Below are 22,227 nucleotides of genomic sequence, written 5' to 3'. Positions count from 1 at the left end.
AAATTTTCGAAAAATTGAAAATATTTTAATAAACAAATCGCTTTAATAAAAATAAATAATAAATATTAATTATATTATATATTTTTGTTCTTATTTTCCCTTATATAAAATATGAATTTGCATAAATATTATTCAATTAATTATTATTGGTTTAATTAGTTTACAATAATTAAATTAATAATAATAATTTACAATAATAATAACAATAAATAATAAATTATAATGTATAATATTTTTAGTTTTGTGGTGAAGTAACTAACTAAATTATAATATTAATAGTTTTGTAAACAATTAACAAAATTTTATAGCTAAATTTTAATTTAATCACATTTTCCTATAAAAAAAAACCAATTTTTTTTAAAAGTAATATTAACATTTTCTCTTTAAAAAAAATAAATAAATAAAACAATTAAAAAATAAAATTTGTTGAAAAAAAAATGAATAAATTTTATGTTAATAAGAATTTTCATACTTTATTTTATAATTAATATTCGATGTTTTTTTTTCTCATTTGTACCATTTTACCCTTTTCTACCTCTTTCTTTCATTCTTTCTCTCTGTCAAATTCTCTCTCTCTCTCTCAGTTTTTTTTTTTTTTAATAAATTGAATATATATATATATATATATGTATTTTAGTATTTATATATTTTTTTAAAATATTGTTATATTTATAATTAATATTTTTTTAAATTCAGATATTGATATAGTATTATTGAAATATTTTGTATTATTATTTGTAATGTTAAAATATTTTTCAAAATGAAAAAATTTCCTTTTTTTTTGAAATTGTTTTTTATTTTTCAAAATAGAAAATAAAAAAAATTTTTTGTTTTGTCTATGCGAATAACATTTTTAATATTTGAAAGATGAAATGAAAGAAAAATAATAAACAATTAGTTTTAATTATAACTTTTATAATTATAATAAACAAATATAAAATAATATAACAATGATAGCAAAATGGAAAAAATAATAAAAAATATTTGTTTTTATTAAAAAAAATAAATTTTTTTTCCTTTTTTTTAAAAAAATGAATTAATAAAAAATAAAAAAATAAACAATTTACATAATCTAAAAATAATTATTTTTCAACATTATTACTCTAAGGCACTTTTAAAACTTTCTTTCTTCAAATATTTTTTATAGTTTAATTTTTGCTTTTTAAGTGTTTATTATTTTTTTTTTTTAAGAAAAAACTACCAACTAAATAGAACTAATTTAAAAAAATAATAATAAATAAATTAGCGCTAACAAATTAATTAATTTTAAAAATTTATTAGCTAAAATATTGCAATGAATAAAACTTAAAAATGATCAAATGACAGGTATATTTAATAAAAAATGAATAATTATGTTGCAATAAATTGAACTTTGTTTTTTTTTAAAAAAAAAAAAAGAGAAAGAGACGATGAAATTGTGACAAATTTTTCTTCTTCAATGAATTATTCATTTTTTATTTTAAAATTTTTACAATTTTGAAATAAAAATTGTTTTCATAGAATTGTTTGACTTGTTTTTTTTTTTTTTTTTTTTTTTTTTTTTTTTTATAAACATTATTTAAAATTTTACAAATATTAATTAATTATTATTAAAAATATTAATTCTTGTTAAAAAAAATTAATTAAAAATTTTCATTCAAATAAGAAATTATACAAAAAATTTTTTTTAATATTTTTTTAATTTTTTTTTTTTTTTTAATACTAATTTTTTTTATTATAATAATTAATGTAAGTTTTTAGAGTTTTAAATTTTGCTTTCCTTTCCTTTGCAAAAATTTTACTAATTTTATTATAATTTACGTAAAATTTATAAACTTACAATTAAATTTTTAAAAAAAAAAAAATTTGAAGAAAATTAATTGTAGTGATTATTAAAAGAATTAAATCAAATTTTCAAATATTTTATTCCAATGATAGAAGCAAATTTTAATATTTTATTCCATTTCATACATTTTTTGTTTAATTTTACAAAATCTTTTTTTTTTTTCTAAATTGAATTGAATCGAATTAATAAAATTTTCGACCAATTTTTTTTTTCCTACGAAATACAAAATTTTTGAAATTGAATTATTCACACAGTTAAAGTAATCAATTTATTATTTTTTTTTTTTTATTTTTATTTTTTGAACTCTTTGTTAGCACAGTTGAATAATTCAACAAAGAATTCAAAAATTTTTCATTTAAAAATTTCCAACGAAGTGAAAAAATTTAAATTTGAAAATAAAAAAAAATAATGCAATGAAAAGTGAAATACACTTAGTTGTGCCAATTGTATACCTAATTAAATTTTAATTTCAATTTTTTTCTTTTCTCTTTTTCTGTGTCTTAAATGAATTTTATCTTAATGAAATAAACTTAATGAAAAATCAATTCTAATTAATATAAATCGAATATTTGCATTTTTGCGCCTAGCATTTCAACTTGAAATAATGAAAACTTTTTAGCAAAATATTTGGTGCTTAATATCTTTAGGTGTTAGTTATTTGTTTTTTTATTTTTCTATGATTAGTTTTAATTTTGGTTTGAAATACCATGATTATTTTTTTTATTTATTATTTTGTGTTGGTTTGTTGTCTGTTTTTTGCTGTTTTAGTTTAATTTTTTTTTTTTAATTTCTAACTTGTAATTAGAAGATAAGTCATTTATGAAAATCAATAAAATTGATGAATTAATTCTTTTCGATAATAAAACAAAAAGGATTATTATTATTATTAGTATTATTATTATTATTATTATTATTGAAAAATAAAAGGATTAGAATTTGAAAAGATATTGAAATTAAAAATTTTGCATTAAAATTTAAATGATATATATTTAATTGAATAACAATTTTTCTTTCATTTCATTAAAAGGAAAAAATCAAAAAATTTTTAAAAATTATTCTAATGATCAAAAAATTATAGCTTTACAATTTAGATTTTGTGTTTTATTTATTTAATTAAAAAAATTAATTATTACGAGTGGTGAAATTTTAAAATTTTACGTTTAACTGCTGATATTAAGAAAATGTAAGTTTTTTTTTTTTTTTGAATGATTTACAAATTACAAATTCTTTAGTTGCGCAATTGTAATGGCGCAATTGTCATAATTTTTCTTTCATTACACATTTCCTTTGCAATGTTTTTTATCAATTTTAATTTAATTTAGGGAAAAAAAAATGATAAACAGAAAAAAAGAGAGAATGAAAAAGAGCAAAAGAGAGGTTTAGACATACACACATGCACACATACACATACACGCATGCACGCACACACACACATACACAACTGTGAAATGTATTAAATCATATTTTGAATTACAAAGGTTACTAGCAAACGTGTTTTTATCTGTGATAAATTTAATTTGAGTATATCAGTTTTACTTATTATTTATCTAATTTAATTTGAGTATATCAGTTTTACTTATTATTTATCTAATTTAATTTGAGTATATCAGTTTTACTTATTATTTATCTAATTTAATTTGAGTATATCAGTTTTACTTATTATTTATCTAATTTAATTTGAGTATATCAGTTTTACTTATTATTTATCTAATTTAATTTGAGTAAATCAAATTTAATTATTATTTATTTAATTTAATTGGAATACATCAATTTTACTTATTATTTATCTAATTTAATTTGAGTAAATCAAATTTAATTATTATTTATTTAATTTAATTGGAATACATCAATTTTACTTATTATTTATCTAATTTAATTTGAATACATTAATTTTTCTTATTTATTTATTCAATTTAGTTTGAGTACATCATTTTAATTTGATTGGAATATATCAATTTTACTTATCTAAATTAATATAAATACACTAATTTTTCACAATTTTAAATAATCTAAAAATATTACACTAATTATTTTCAAAATTTTAATTTAGTTAAATCTTACATACATTATTCATCAGAAAAAAATACAACAATGAATCATTCCTTTTAGTAATACAAAAAAAAGTAATACTTTTAGTAATACAAAAAAAAAAAAAGAAAAATTAAAAATAAAAATATTTTGCTTTTCTAAAATATAAATAATAAGTAATATATTAATTTTGTAATTATAATTAAATTAAATAATTATAACAACGCTCCCTTTTTTTTTTTTTTTTTTGCTAAATTAAAGTAAATTTAGAGAATAATTTAAATGAAATTTTAAAATTCCACAAATATTTATAAATTATTCGTGATATATTTTTATATTTTCTCTTTTTTTTCATTATTATTTTAAACATTTTAACACAAATTAAACTTAATTTTGACATTTTAATTTTTGCTTAATTATATCACAAATTATTTAACATTTATTCGAATTTTTTTATATTTTCCAAATAATATATAATACATTGCTTCAGCTTTTTTTTTCATTTTTTTTTCTTGCGCTAATTGCAATTTAAATTAATTATTTAATTAATTAATTAAAAAATGATTCCAGAAAAAAAAATTAAATTTATATATTTAAATGGCTCATCTATTATAACTTTCTTCTAATTTATTAATTTAATTTTTTATTTTCTTTCTAATTAAAATTTAATTAAAAAAAAAAAAAATTTGCTTTATTCATTTTTTTCGTCTTTCATTTCATTCATTTTTTCTATTTTCTTCTCTTATTTTCCGGTATTTTCTTTTTTTTTTTTATTAACTGAAATTTACTTTAATTTTATTTTGATTATTTAGAAAATCATTGTAATGTAATTTTAGTTAAAAATGCTAAATAATATTGATCTGATCAGGTTTTTACATGAATGTACGTAGCATTAGTAAAACCGGATTGCAAAGATTAGATAATACGGAAGAGTGATTAATTAAATAAAATTATATATTGTGTTAATCTTATTGAATGTAATAAAATTCATCTCTTAAATTAATTATTTACTAATCATTTAGGGTAAAAATTTTAAATCATTCAATTTATCTTCTATTAAAATTATTACGTAAATTTAATAATTAAATTTATTTCGACGGTTCAATAATCAAAATTATTACGTAAATTTAATAATTAAATTTATTTCGACGATTTAATAATTAAAATTATTACGTAAATTTAATAATTAAATTTATTTCGACGATTTAATAATTAAATTTATTTGGAATTTAAGATTATTTTTGTTAAATTATTATTCCAAAATTTCATTTTTCTTTCTTTTTTCTTTTTTTTTTGCATTCTTTGTTATTGTTAAAATTTATTTTTTTTTTTAAAAATTTTTTTCTGTTATTTTTCTTTTTTTTGTAATATTTTAAAATAAAATTAATAAAATTAATGCAATCATAAATGAATTCCTATTGTATATCTATTGGGCATACAATAAAATTAAATAAATATTTATATTCCATTTCAAATAAAATTTTTTATTTATCATTTTTAATTTTATCCCATACTTCTTTTACATCTTTTTTTTTTTAAAATTAAATGTTTTTGTTTTTTTGAAATAAATTTTTTTTTTTGTTGTTTTTTTTTTTTTTTTTCATCTTTTATTTCTTTTTTTTTTGTGTGTGATTGCGTTTAAACAAAATTTTTTCAAATCTTTTGATTTTAACTTTTATTTAAAAAAAAAAAAAGAAGAAATTCCTTTTATCATTTAAAGATAATAAAAGATCAATTAATGATAGATAATACAAGTAGCTCATTTATGAACTGGTTTAATGTGTATTACATAGCTATTTCATTTAAATTAATTTTGAAATTAAAAAAAAACAAAAATAAAAATTAAAAATAGAAAAAGATTTCAAAAATAAAAGTTTTTTGTTTTTTCATAACTTTTTTGTTTAAAATATTTGAAAATTTGTTATCAAAAAAAATTGTTTTTTTTCCTTTTTCGATCTGTTTTTCACTTTTTACAATTGTAATATTTAAATGTCATCTGATGTCATCAAAAAAAAAATAATAATAATAAATAAAATTTAATTTGACATAGCATTAATGAAATATTCAAATTAACTTTAACACTAATCCATTTTGTTTGATTTACATTGTCACATGTGTTTGTCTCTTTTACAAATTAAAATGTTTGAATATTTGTTGATTAAATTTTTTTTTTTTTTTTTTTAATCAACAAATTAATTTCGTTGTGTTAAACATTTTATTTGTGTTATTTCAGTGATATCATAAACAATTGATAATATTGCTGCTCAAAAAAATTTTTTTTTTTTTTGATAATTTTAAAATTATTTTTAAAAAAAATCTATGCAAATTATAATTATGCTATATTCATCGTTTATGCAATTGAAATTATTTTAATTAAAGTTTTGAAATTATCGTAATTTATGCTTGAAAATTATATTAATTTAATTTAGCTAAATTATCTTCGTACTTTATCATTGATTGAAATAATTAAATTAATTTGTATAAATTAAGAAAGCAAAGACAAATTGCTGATTTTACCAATAATTAAAATAATTAATTTAAATTAATTAGCAAATTTTTTCACTTTTATTTTTTAATTTTTAATTACCAACTGAAAGGCATAATTTTTGATATAGCTTAGATCAATCAAATTAAAAGTTTTCATATTTTTTCAGTTTACCTAAAATTTAATATTATTGCTTTATAATTGGAATAATTTCAATAATTATTTAAACTCAATTAGCATATTAGCTTAATAATTTAATCAAAAATGAAATTATATTATAAACAAATTGCGACGAGAATTTAATTATTCGAATATTATTTGAAAGTTTTTTCCATTAATTCCAAACATTTTCAAATATTAAAAAAAAAAAGACAAAAGAAAAAAGAAGAGCAAATTTAATTAACTAATTAAAAATTAAATTAGAAAAAAAATTTTTATTAAAATTATTAAATTTATTATCAAAAAAAATTTTCAATTAGCTAATTGACATCAAATCCCACAGGAAATTTTTATTGAATTTTCTCATTTGCATAATGCTTTTTCTTTTTTTCCTTTTTTTTTTAAATAATACTAAATTAGTTTTAACTTTGATAATATTTCAATCTTATCTTTTAGCAATTTAAAAAAAGAAATGAAAAAAAAAAAAAAAATTCTGAAATATATTTCGCTTTTTTAATTTTTAAAGAAACATTTCAAAACAAAACAAAAAAAAAAAAAACTTACGAAAAGGTGACGAATTCAAATATATCTTCTTTCTTTTTCAAAAAAAAAGAAAAAAAAGGAAACATTTCAAATTAGAAAAGAAAAAAAAAAAAGTTGTAAGATGAACAAGTTTTTGATTTAAATCAAAATTTCTGGAATTTCAATTTTAAACTTTTCATTTTTTTTTTTTTTTTTTTTTTTTTTTTTTTAAGAGAAACAAAAATGAAAAAAAAAAAAAAAAGAAAGCAATGTAAATGAGAGTTGTTTACCCTTTTTTATCGTATCTTTATCTCAATTGATGATTTATAATCAAGGTCAAATTCTCTTTTAATCATTTAAATGACACACACAGACACAGACACACACATACATATGACACAGACACACACATACATATGACACATACACATACATACATATGACACAGACACACACATACATATGACACATACACACACATACATATGACACATACACATACATACATATGACACATACACACACATACATATGACACAGACACACACATACATATGACACATACACACACATACATATGACACATACACATACATACATATGACACAGACACACACATACATGTGACACAGACACACACATACATATGACACATACACACACATACATATGACACATACACACACATACATATTATTTAACCTTTCCGTATCATTTACCATTTCCCTCAATTTACCTACCTTTCTTCAAATTTTAACAAATAAGCCCACGTTTACCTTTCCCTTCCTCAAGACTATTTAACCTTGAGCTATTTTCTTCTTTCTAACATTTCTCTATTTTATTTAATAAAATTTTTTAAATTTTCTTATCTTTTATGCTAATCGCAAAAAAAAAAAAAAAGAAAAAAAGTGAAGACGAAAATAAAATAAAAGAAAATAAATCATACTAAAAAAAAAGGAAGAAATTGTATAAAAATTATTTTTTAAAATATTGAAAAAAAGACTAAATAGTTTGTGGTATACATATATTTATATTAATTAATTAATTGATTAGCTAATTAATTAATTTTTTTAATATATTTGTTTATTTATTCATTACTTGATCAAAATGAAATGATTTTTACGTTTTAATAATAAAAAGCCATAGAAAAAAATAATTGATGAAATATTTAAAATTAGAAAAAAAATTTTTTTTTTTTTTCATTACATTTGTAATGATATTACCTATTTGTTTGTTTATTTATTTATTATTTAATCAGAATGAAATGATTTCTCTTTTTAACAATAAAAATAAATGGAAAAAAATAATAAACAAAATATTTGGTGAAAAAAATTTGTTCAATAAATTTGTAATGATATTAGATGATCTATTTTAATTTTTAATTAATTAATTAATTAATTTACTTATTACTTCAGGGAAATCAAAAAAAAAAAATATTTTAATATAGCAAAAGAAAAATAAGATTAGAAATAAAATAAAAAAAATTTTTCCCTTCTTCTTAAATTATAATTTTGTAACATTTTAACACTTTTTTTTCGATTTTCTTATTAATATATATTAATTTATACAATTTGATAAATTAATTAATTAAGCATAATTTAATTATATGTAATAATAAAAATTGTTTCCTACCATTTTTTTCTCTTTATTTTTCTTTCAAAATTTTTTTTTTCTAACACTTTATTACTTTTGATTTTTCTTAATAAAAATTTACAGAATACTAAAATTGATGCATTTTCTACTTTGTAATAAATGTATTCTTATAATATAGAAATAAATTCTATCAAATATTGTAGCAATGTTAATTAAGGATAGTAATTAGTTAATTAGTTATAGAAAAAATTTGTTTAATAAATTTATAATGTTATTAGATGATTTATTTAATTTTTTTTTCAAATTATTTTTAAGTTATTTTTTTTATTTTTTAATATCAATTGAATTTTTTTTTTCAAACTTTCATTCAAAATTTTCCTACCATTAATTAAAAAAAGCAAATTTTAATTTAAATATTACATTTATTTCCCTTTTTCTATTTTATTCATTCATTTCCGCTTTTTATTTACTTTTCCCACTTTTTCCGCTGTTAGCTCTTTCTCAAATTTCTTAAAAAATAAAAAAAAAAAAAAATTTGGACAAAAAATTGACAAATATTTTTGCTTATTTATTTATTTTAAAAAAAATTTTTTTCACTGTAATAAATTGATAATTCATTAGAAATTAATCGTTTACTTACTAATATTTTAATTAAATTATATAAGTTAAAAAGAAAAAGAAAATTGCAATTAACATAAATTTGATGTTATTTCATTGCTATCTTAAATTTATAAAAATAATAACAGGTTATTCTGAAAGTTTCAATTATTTCCCTTATTAGCCTTTTCCTTCTCCTTTTCTTATCAAAAAAAAATAAAATAAAATATGAAACTGGTTTGTTTGTTTGTTTGTTTTGTTTTTTTTTTTTTTTTCTTCTCCTTTCACTACCCGACAAATTGCCCGGGAGAAATTCTATTTCATTCAAATCTTTTCATTTAACTAGTTTAGACTATTTACATTTATGCATTTTCTACATCATTCTATTTTTTATTGTTTTAATTAAAAAATCACTTTTTGCTCTAAAATTTAAATTTTATTTTGTTAAATATTATCGTAAATAAAAAAAAAAAAAATTATTTTCTGTTAATTTTTATTATTTATTATTGTTATAAAAATTTGATAAATTATTTCTCAAATTATTTAATTCAATTTTTCCATTTTTTTTTTTTTAAATTTTGTAATTTTATCATAATTATTTTAATATTTTCTTTTTCATATTAAAAAGTAATTATTCGGCGCAAATGAAATTAGTAATTGCAGAAAGTAGTGCGATTAGCATAAACTGAAGCGAAAAAAAAACGATAACGATTGAAGTAAGTAAGATGGTTGGACGATATTTAATGCGAATAAGCATTTCTGTGCTTTTTCTTCTCTTATCAAACACATCGACGCTTATCAGAGGCAGTTTATCAGATAGTCAGTAAGCTATTTCGTATTATTATTATTATCATTATTATTGTTACTATTATTTATAATTATTACTATTATTATTCTTATCGTTATTATTTTTATTTTCATTATTATTATCATTCTTTTTATCAGTATCGTCATTATTGGAAAATATGACACGTAAATTTTTGTATTATTATTATTATCATCGTCATTATTATAAAATGTGACAGGTAAATTCTTATATTACTATCATTATTATTATCGCTATCGTTATCATTATAAAATATGAGACGTAAATTTTTATGTTATTATTTATGTCATTATCGTCATCATTATTATTATTATCATCATTATTATTACTAAATATGAGAGGTAGATTTTTATATTATTATTATCGTTATTATTATTACTATTATCGTTGTTATTATAAAATATGATACGTAACATGTTACTTAGAAAAATATATATATTTATATAGCATAAAATTTAATATACAGCAACCGTTAATGTCATATACAATCAACAACCAACAGCTATAATGAGCTGTAAGAGACGATAACACACGTACGTGTACTTGTATTATACGTAAAAATTTTATTATTTTACAATCGTATAATTATCGTAATATTCTGCGTAATTAAGTTTAATACCATAAAATGCTTTAATAATGACAATAATTTTAAAAAATGATAATAAAAATGTATTAGAGATATGATAAAATAAATTTGCAAAGATGAAACAAAAATAAGTAAAATTTACTTTTTTTTTACAAAAATTTTCTATTTTTTTTTAAATGCTCAAAAATTTTGCCAAACAAATATTTCAAATTTTAAATTTATTTTAGAAAGTATAAAGTTATACGAATTGTACCAGAATATAAGAATCAATTAGCAATTATTAATGAATTATTCTACCAATCAATGGAATCACAGGTTCATTCATTTATTTGTTTATTTGTTTATTTCTAATTGTTTAATTACTTTTAAAATCTCATCAACAATGTATATTATTGCTTCAGCACTAATAAAATTTCATTTTCGATTTTTATTTTAAATTTTTATAAAATTTTTCATCTTATTTGTATATTAATTATATTGCAAATATCTTTTTTTTGTTTGAAAGTTAATCTTTGAAATTAAAAAAAAAAAAAAAAAGATTAAAAAAATATAAAAAAAAAAAAAATTGAAGCTAACTTCAAAAATATTCATTCATCAGTTAAGCTAAATAAGCTAGTCGCTTTTTTCTTTTTTCTGACAACAAATTTAATTTAATTTAATTAAAATTGTAAATGTACGCTTGCATTAATGATTATTGTTTATATTATTTCTCCAATATTTTTTCTTTTAGAAATAATAATAATAATTAAAATTGCATAAAATTAATTCATTCTGTTAAAAATCATTGTAAAATATCCGGAAATTCGAAATAACTATACAAAATACGTTGTATTAAACATTTGTAAAATAGTTTTAAGATTAAAAAAAAGCAAATTAAAATAAATTTTACTTTTTTTTTTGACTTAAATTATTTATCCAACCCAAAAAGTAAATTTCTTAGTGTCAAAATTCAAAAAAAAAAAAAAGGAAAAAAGTAAAAAAAAATTATTATGAAAACAAAAGATTGACAAAATTACTGCAATTTTTAACTTTTCGTCGTTATTTAAAAATTGATAAAAAAGCTGAAATTGTACTTTTGATGATAATAAATTAAATTTTATCATTTTAACTGTTAAATTATTATTTCATCTAATTTTAGTTTTTTTTTTTTTTTTCTTTTTCAACTTTTTTTTTGGGGAGGGAAATAGAATAATATTTTTTGAATTTGTATAAAAGAACTAAAAACAAGAAAAAAAAAAAGTAAAATTAATTTTTTGGTTCGATGAACTTATTTTAAATGAATGTGAAACGAAACAAACTGATCTATCGCAATATAAACTTTTTTTTTTTTTTTTTTGTATGATTGAAATTTTTGTACGAATTTAAAATGTAATTAAAAATGAAATTTAAAAAAGACGAAAAATTGAAAAGTATAATCGAAGTTATTTATGAAATTAAATTTTTTTTAAATATAATAAATTTAAATTTTTTAAAAAAAATTAGCATTTCCAATTTGAATTTGAATGAATTTTAAATTGAAATTAAGATTCACATTTATCTAATATGTTTATTGTTGCTATCATTTACAAATAATTCTTACCAAAAAGTAATAATTTGTTAACTTTCAATGCTCTAATTTTCAAAATTAAAATTAAATTGATGGATTATTTAAATATTTTATACTTTAAAATATTTTGAATTTACTATGCATTAGCCAAAATAATTAATATTTGTGACAATAAAATAATGTAAATATTTGTTAAATTTGATATCACAATAGCAAATATATTGTTTTAATGCTAAATGAATAACTAATAATTAATGTTTTCTGATAAAAAAAAAAAAAAAAATGTGAATTTTAAATTATTAACTTTTTTAATTTAATAAAATATTTTTTTGCTATTTTTAATTTTTTTCACTTTTTTTTTTAAATTAAATTTGTTTTATTTTTCTTTTTTTTTAGTTAAATTTTTGGCGTGCACCAACAGGTATTGGACAAGCAGTTGATATTATGTTGCAATCATCAGTGATTCATTCATTAGCAAATTTTTTTAAACAAAATAATATCACTTTTAAAATTATCATCAATGATGTTGAGAAGTGAGTACGATAAAATGTAAATAATTTAAATAATTTTCTAACATTTTTTATTTAATTTAAATTTGCAATTTCTTTTAACAGTAATTTTAAATTTAAATCAAAATTATTGCCAATAATTTAAATTTATGCATTAATTCAGAAATAATTTTTTTATCAAAAATTAATAAAAATATTTGCATATTACATCAAATATACATATCATCTAATTTAATTTTTTTTTTTGTTAGTTTAATAATAATTTTAAAATTGAAATAATATTATTGTTAATAAATGAAATTTTTTGCATGATGAAGAAATAATTTTAAATTAATTGATAATTTTTTAATCAGAAATAATTTTAAAATATTATCAGTATTTATCAGATTGATCTATGAACGAGAAGGACAACCAAGGAAGAGTGATGGACAAAATTATGCGACAGTGACAGCATTTAATTCAATTATGGAATCATTTATGAAACGTTCAAAAGATGCTAATTTAATTAGAAATAAAGCAAAATATAAGTTTGGTGATTATCACTCGTATGATACAATCATTTCATGGCTTAATGAAATTGAACATTTTTATTCAAATATTGCAAAAGTATTTACAATTGGACAAACATTTGAGGGACGAAATATTAAAGGCATTAAAGTTTGTAATAAAAATTTTTCTTTTTTGCTTTTTTCTTTTTTTTTTTCTAAATATTTAAAATTTACTTTAAATTTTTGATAAGTGATAAATGTTTAATTAATTTCCTTTTTTTTTTCACTCTTTTCTTTTTTCCTATTAATCATTATTAATTATTGATAGTTTTATTAAAATTGTTTTTTGCAAAATTAATTTTGATATTATTCAAATGTTTACAAAAGTTTTTTTTGGAATTAAATTTTTTTTTTTTTTTAAAGATTGGAAATCCAATTGATAAGATTAATAAACGAATTATTTGGATTGATGCTGGAATACATGCTCGAGAATGGGCCTCCATTCATACAGCATTATATTTCATTGATCAGGTTATTATACCACTAATATTTCACTTTAAAAAAAAAAAAAAAGTTAAAAAATTAAATTAGAAAAAAAAAATGAATAAAATGTTGTTAATTGTTAATTAGAAAAGATAAGAAGAAAAAATTGTTAGTTTGAAGTGAAAAAAAAAAAAAATAGAAATAATAAAATTTCAAAATTTTATTTTCTTAAATTCTATTTTCATTTTATTACTGAATTTTTTTTTTTTTACTTCAGTAAATAATAAAATTTACAAAGGAAAAAAAATTTTTTTACAATTGTTGATGGCATATAGATAAGTTGATTTTAAAAAAAAAAAAAAAAATTTGAATCATTATATAAAATGAAATAGTAAATGATTTAATTTAAAATCATTAATTATAATAATAATAATAATATCACTAATAAGTAATGAATAGTAATAATATTACCAATAAGTAATGATAATATTAATTACCAGTTGTTAATTTGGTTCGTTATAAATATTATTTACAGTTTTAAAATATTTTTTTTTTTAACAAAAAAAGCGAAGAAATAATTATTACATTAAAAATTTCAGTTAATCTCACAATATGGCATTGATTCACAAATTACATCATACATTGATACGCTTAATTTCTACATTGTACCGGTTGTCAATCCGGATGGTTATGAATATTCGAGATCCGATCTTACACCACATGTATTCAAAATATATATCAAAATTTTATAACTTATTTTCTTTGAATTTTTTTTTTGAAAAAAATGATTAATAAGTAATTATATATAGTAATATCATTGATTATTAGGTAATATTATGTGGTATTATCATTGATTAATAAGTATTGATAATAATAAGTAATGATATGTTGCAATATCACTGATTAATTAGTAATAATATCTAGTATTATCATTGATTAATAAGTAATTATATATAGCAATACCATTGATCAGTAGGTAGTATTATGTGGTATTATCATTGATTAATAAGTATTGATAATAATAAGTAATGATATGTTGCAATATCACTGATTAATTAGTAATAATAAGTAATGATACATAGTAATATCACCGATTAATAAGTTATAATATGTGGTACTATCATGATTAAGATTGATAAGTAATATGTAGTAATATCATGATTAGGATTGATAAGTAATATGCAGTAATATCATGATTAAGATTGATAAGTAATATGTAGTAGTATCAAGAATGATACTAACTTATTATTAATTATTTTAATATAAAGGCAAAAAAAAGCCTTTACGATTTTTTAGATTTTATTTAATTTTGCATTATGTGAAAAAAAAAAAAAAAAGAAATAAAATGAAAAAATATAAAATAAATTGATTAGATCAATAATTTGTTTATTATTATTATTATTAGAAATTAATGCAATTCAATTTGATGCATTTAGTTATTTTACATATGCAAATTATTTTCGATTCGAATAATTATTTTTATTAAAAAATTAATACGAATCAGTAAATTAAATTTTTTTTTTTTTTTAAGGCAAGATTTTGGCGTAAAAATCGTGGTAAAAAAGTATGTTTTAAAGATCGTTGGTATCGTGAACGTTGTTGTAATGGAGTGGATTTAAATCGAAATTTTGATTTTTATTGGGGAGGTTTGTTTAAGAATTTAAATTTATTATTTTTTTTTTTTGAACTTTTTTTTTAAAAGAAATTAATTAATTCTTAATAAAATAAAAAGTAAATATTTCTATTAAAATTGAAAAAACGACAATAAACGAAAACAAATTGGTAATTTTAATCTTTTTAAAACATTAAATTTTAATACTTTGTAAAATATAGTAAAATACTTTTTAAAATATAATTACTTTTTAAAATATTAAATTTTTTTTTTTAATCAAAAAAATGCTTACAATTAATAAATGCAATTTTTTTTTTTTTTTTTTTGATAAAAAATCTTAAGTTTTAGTCAAAAAAAAAAGCAAATTTTTTTTATTTTCTCTCTTTTAACAAAGATTTATGAGAATTGTAAAATAAAATTATAATTGTAAAATTGTCGATTTATTAAATGAAAAAATTATAAATAAAATTTCTTTTTTATTTTTACTTTTAAATTAATTTAATTTTTTTTTTCTTTTAAATTACAGAAACTGGATCAAGTTCACATATTTGTTCTGAAATTTATCATGGTAATGCACCATTTAGTGAACCTGAAACAAGGTTATCATTATCATATGAAATAATTTACCTAAAAAATTAATTACTAAATTAATGAAATAATTAATAAAATAATTTCAATATGATTATTAATCACTATTAAGCATTGTCATATGCTTTAATTTTCTATTAGTAATTTTTCAAAAAAAAAAAATAAAATACTAAAATTTTACAATATTTAGTAAATAATTTAGCTACAAATTTTTTTTTTTTTTTTTTTTTTTTTTTTTGCAAATTTAATTTTAACTCATTTTTTTTCTTTTTCATGAAAATTCCAACAATTTTTATTACCTAAGAATGTAAAATTAATTATCTACCTGTTAATCTAATCTATTTGTTCACTTGCAAACATTTATTTATTTATTTTTGAACATTTTCAAAACAAAAAAAAAAAAAACAAAAAAAAGGAAAGTAATTAGCAAGAATGGAATGTGATAATTATGATAAATGTTATCATATGTTTGGCAAAAAATGAAATCAAAAAAAACAAAAAAAATTTTTAATAAATTTTAAATAAACTTTGTAGTAAATAAAAATTGACAATCAAAATATTCCTTTTTTTTATGTAAATTTGTAAATAATTACATAATAAAATATTTTGCAATTTATTATTTTTTAAAAACAAAAATTTAAATAAAATTTATTAAAAAAAATATTAAAAAAAAAATTAGTTTATTAATCATAATAATAAAATAATTTCTTTCAGCTAAATTTTTGCATACCTTTTATTTGTCGTATAATTTTGCTAATTAGTAAAATGATTATGTTTAACTAATTAATTAATTAATTAGAGCAATACGTGATAAATTATTATCAGCGGAAATGTTTGGTAAAATTGATGCATTTATCACTTTGCACACATATAGTCAAATGTGGATTTATCCATACGGTCATCAGCGCCGATCATTTCCAAATGATGTGAAAGATCTTGTAAGAATTAATTAATCATATTTAATTAATTAATTATTTAATTAAGATTAATTAATATTTTATTTAGTATGAAATATGAATAGATTTAATGATAATGAGTTAAAAGAAAAATAAAACAAATTTGTCTTTTTTTTTCTTTTTTTTGATTTAGACTTTTATTTTAATAAATTAAAATAGGAAATAGAAGTAAAAATAATTTATTTTCCATTAATAAATTTTATCTTAGATAAATTAAATAATATGAATTAGATAAAATTGAAATAGAAAAAAAAAAGGATATAATTTAGGAAAAAGTTGGAAAACAAGCGGTGAAAGCAGTTGAAAATGTTTATGGAACAAAATTTCGACTTGGTACTGGAGCTGATATATTATGTATACTATTTTTTAATTTATTTATTTTTTTATTATTTTTAATTTAATTTATTTTGATTAATTTTTCCCAATAAAAAAAGTGGAAAAAAGTATTTTTATGAAAAAAATGAATTTTAATTGTAGTTTTTTTTTTTTTGAATAACAAATAATTCAAAAAAAAAAAGAATGAAAAAAAGAAAAAAAGGGAAATAATATTAAATTCAATTTTTTTTTAGATCCATCATCAGGTGGTTCAGATGATTGGGCTAAATCAAAAGCTGGCGTGAAATTTGTATATTTGCTTGAATTAAGGCCAGGTGAAAATGGTTAGTTAATTAATTAATTGATATTTAATTAAGTATATCATTGGGAATATGTTGATTGGAAAATTCTAATTGAAATATTCGAAGAAAAATTTTCAAACTTAATAAATATAATCAATTAAAATCACTTAGATATACTTAAATCATTTAAATACTTAAATTATAAAAATCACTTAAATCACTAAAATCACTTAAATATACTTAAATCATTTAAATACTTAAATTATAAAAATCACTAAAATCACTTAAATCATTTAAATACTTAAATTATAAAAATCACTTAAATATAATAAATTATAAAAAATTATTTGAAATAAATAAAAAAAATTTTAAACTACAAAAAAAAAAAAAAAATTGAAATTTAGATTTTGATGGATTTCTCTTGGATCGTCGACAATTAATACCAACTGGTCGTGAGACATGGGCTGGTGTACGAGTTGTTATTGATGCAGTTATGCGATCAAAAAGTTTATCAATTATTATTTTTTTAAATAATTTATTCAAAAATAAAATAAATATAAAATTGTTAAAATTTTCAAAAAAAAAAAAACGAAAGAGAAAAAATACTAAATTTATTTTATATTTTATTTGTGAAAAAAAAAAAAAAGAAAAGAAAAACTAAAATAATAACTCAATAATAAATGTAAAATAATAATTTTAAAAAGATTTAAAATAATAATTATAAATATTATTCTCAAAAGTACCACCAATAAATATAGCATTTAAATCAAATATTTTAACAAATTCATTTCATTTATTTGTATAAAAAACTGGAATAGTAATTTAATAATAATAATAATAAAGAATTTAATTACAATAATTTTTAAAAAAAAGTAAAATAATAATTACAATTATTTTTTTTCAGAAGTACGACCAGTAGATATACCACTTAAATTAAATTATAATGAAACAAAAGCTATAAAACGTATTTCAACATTTCATTTTCCGCTTCAATATTCAAGAAAATTTATGACAACAGCGCCACCACAAATGAAATCACAATCATTGCGACCAATCAATTATAATTATCATTTGGAGAATTTACAACAAAGACATAGCATTATTCGACGTAAATTTTCACAACAATTTCAAAATAGTACGCTTTTTCGTTTTCTCTTTTTTTTTCTATTTTTAAATTTTATTTTTTTTTATTTTTTTTTTTTTTTTTTTTGCTAATATTTTAAAAATTTCATTTATTCGTTTTCCTTTCTTGCTTTTCAAATTTAAACTTTTGTTTACTTTTCGTTGTTTTCAAATCAATTTTCTTTATTCATTCATTTTTTTTTTTTTTTTTTTTTTGCTTTTTTATTGTATTTCATTAAAATTAATAATAGTTGGTAATTTCGTTTTTTTTTTTATTAAAACAAAATGTGAAATTTAATTTTATTATATTGGAGTGATAATTTCTCATAAGATTGATTAATTAAATTATTTGTTAGCTAACATTGTTAGCAAATACTTTTTTTTTTTTTTTTACTATCATAATTTAATAAATTTTTAAAATTTTTCCGTTTTTTTTTTTAAAAAAAAAAAAAAATTATTTTTCAGGAATATGCACAGATATTTCACCGTGGTGTATGAATTGGATTCGAATTAATCCAAATGTTTGTTTAACAGCTCAAACTTATATGCAACAACAATGCATTCGTTCATGTCGTTTTTGTTAAATTTAAAAAAAAAAAATTTTTTTTTTGAAATTGAAAAAAATAATTTATTAATAAAAAAAGAATTGAAATTATTTGAAAAAAAAAAGTAAAGAAAGAAATTAACTTTTTCTTTCTTTTTTGAGGCTATTTGCTTGTTTTTTAAATTAATTCATTATCAAAGACAAGCAAGAAGTAAATAAATAAGAAATCAATACAAAATGAAATCTCGGGTAAGTTTTTCGGGTAAGCTCTAATCGAATGAATAGATATGATAAAGAATTAATCGAAAAGCATTGATATTTCTTGTAAAAATTTATATTTAAGAAATTATGAAGAAAATTTTTTAAGTTCTTTACTTGCAATTACCCGAATTTTTTTTTTCAGACTTTTATTGTTTTCCTTTTTTCCTTGGGTAATGCTTAGATTAAATTATGCGAAAAAAAATAACTTTAAACAAAGTTATATTAAATTTAAAAGAAAGAAAGACAAAAGAAAACCGAAAATCTCAAAAGATATTACCAAATAATTTTTTTTTTTTTCATTTTTATTTTATAAGTATTTTATATTTTTTTATAAGCTTTTCAAGTTTTACTTATAGTTTGCCATTTCTCATAAATAATATATTGTTGTGATCAAAAACAAAAACAAAAAGAAAAAAGAAAAAAGGAAAAGACGACAAATTTATTAATAAAAATTTATAAAATTAAATTGATTCAATCATTTATTATCACTGAATAAAAACTTGAAAGAAAAATAAATTAAAAAAAAAAAATTGCAATGGACGATAAAATTTTTGAAAAAAAAAAAAATAGTAAATAATACAATTCTGATTACAACTAAAATTGTAATCAAAAAAGAAAACAAAGTTTTAATTTTTAAATTTCAAAAGTTTTAAATCTTAAATATTAATAAAAAAATTTTTAATTTAAATGTATGATTTTAATTCAAATAAAATCATTCCATTTCTTCTTATCTTTTTTTTTGAATTTTTTAACTTTTTAATGCTTTTTGATGTTTATTTGCTGAATGTTTATGATTTGATCGATTGATCATTTAACTGATTTACTTGAATGCTACAAGGCTTTATGAATTAATGATAAATTTCTAAATTTATCATTAATTTAATCAAATAAATTAAGAATAAATCTTTTTTTTTTCTTAAATCAAACTAATTAATTGAATTTTTTCAAAATAAAATTTATGAAATTTCTAAAGCAAAAATTTCTATTTTTTTGATGAGAAAGCAGAAAATTGCAATACTATATTGCTAATAATTGTCAAAGTTAATTTTTCATTTTACTTTAATCTTTTTACTTAGATTTAATTTTCTAATTATATTATTATTATTATTATTATTATTATTATTATTATTATTATTGGTATTACTTGTGAGTACAATCGTTATAATAAACAAATTAATTATCTTTCCTATTAAATTGACATCTGATTAATTTTTTTTTTTTTTGATTAGAATTATTTACATTTGATTAATTAAAGAATTATTGAATTTAGTTTAATTTTATATTTATCATTACGAAAATGAAATTATTGTCTCATTTACAATTCTTTTCAAATTTTTTTTTTTTTTTTCAAAAAGTTTCGATGCACAAATACGAATTTTTTATTGAAATACAACAAATTTATTTATTATAAATTGAATGAAATTCAAATAAATTTTTTTATGTTATCGTTTTTTTTTTTTGTTTTTTTTCTGTTTTAGATTAAAATATTATTTTTTACTTATTTTAATTTTAATTTCGATGAAAAAAACAAAAGAATTTTTTCTTAGTAAAACATTTTTAAATGTAAACAATAAGAAGGAAAAGAGAGAAAAATGAAAATTCAAATTTTAATAATAATCTGCAAAATATTTGTAAAATAATCAGCTTAAACTTTTCATTTTCTATGAAATCAAACTTAAACTATTTTATATTATAAATTTAATAACATTCAAACTTGATTTTATTCTATTGTTTTAATCGAAAACTAATTTTTGCAAAAAATTAAAATTTCAAAATTTTTCTTTCAATCAATTTCTTTTCTTTTATGATTAAATCACAAAATAGTTATATTGTTTTTTCTTTTAATTTCATTGTTTTTTTCTTTCAAATTTAGTATTATCAAATATTTGCTGAAATTTAATTGTAAATTTTGAAATTAATTACTAAATTTAATTGCAAGTTGTTAATAAATATATGTAATTTTCCGTTATTATTTGTTTATACCAGCATAAAATTTTCATTACCATAAACTTTTCCTTATCAAATCCATTTATCCTTTTTTTTTTAGTAATTAGTCGTTTTTATCAATTATCTTAATTAGTAGTTTTTATCAATTACCTTAATTATTCGTTTTTATCAATTATCTTAATTATTCGTTTTTATCAATTACCTTAATTATTCGTTTTTATCAATTATCTTAATTATTCGTTTTTATCAATTACCTTAATTATTCGTTTTTATCAATTACCTTAATTATTCGTTTTTATCAATTACCTTAATTAGCATTTTACCTCTTTTAACTCTTTTACCTTCTTCTATTTACCTTTAACTTTTTATTTTCATTTTTTGTGAAATTCTACCCAATTATTAATGCACGAAAAAATTAGCAAATGCTGCAAATATCACTTCCATTTCCATTTCAATGTTTTGTCATTTTCATTAAATCATTTTTCACTAAATTAAAAAACCATTTTATTGATTAAATTTCCCCAAAAAAAGTTAAATTTATTAAAAAAAACTGATTAAATTTCTGCAAAAAAAAGTAAAAAAACTCAAATGCCATACTTACTTCGATGAATTTTTTGCATTTCATAAGTATAGTTTCAATTAATATAAGTATTTCATTAAATGATTTCTGCTGCTTTTTGGATTTCTATTGAAATAAATGAATTTGAAGAGAAAAACAAATATCTTTTATATCTCTTATCATATCTTTTATCAGTTTAACACCAAACAAAAAAAAAAAAAACGCAAATCAACACATCAATTTTTTTTTTTTTGTATGAAAATTTACATAAGAATATATATAGATTAATTAAATCAATTAATATCGAACATTAATTATATTTTATTTAGTAAAGAATTGAAAATTACATGAAATAAAAAAAATGATTTAAAATT

General features: G+C 17.4%; 1 protein-coding gene across 1 annotated transcript; it reads left to right on the top strand.

Annotated features, from left to right (window-relative positions):
- Positions 1-9,934: 9,934 nt before the first annotated feature.
- Bm11718 (Uncharacterized protein) lies at positions 9,935-19,126 on the top strand (the record flags this gene model as incomplete). Its single annotated transcript, XM_043080733.1, has 14 exons — positions 9,935-10,032; positions 10,849-10,936; positions 12,564-12,700; positions 13,063-13,333; positions 13,588-13,695; positions 14,247-14,369; positions 15,179-15,293; positions 15,786-15,858; positions 16,647-16,785; positions 17,073-17,157; positions 17,373-17,462; positions 17,825-17,926; positions 18,325-18,555; positions 19,008-19,126. 14 exons carry the CDS (start codon positions 9,935-9,937, stop codon positions 19,124-19,126), a joined length of 1,779 nt encoding a protein of 592 aa, XP_042936667.1.
- Between the last annotated feature and the right edge of the window lie 3,101 nt (positions 19,127-22,227).

Source organism: Brugia malayi (genome assembly GCF_000002995.4).
Source record: "Brugia malayi strain FR3 genome assembly, contig: Bm_v4_Chr3_scaffold_001, whole genome shotgun sequence".
NCBI classification, from domain to species: domain Eukaryota; kingdom Metazoa; phylum Nematoda; class Chromadorea; order Rhabditida; family Onchocercidae; genus Brugia; species Brugia malayi.
The sequence above is the reverse complement of the archived record's forward strand: the minus strand, read 5'-3'. Positions and strand labels throughout refer to the sequence as shown.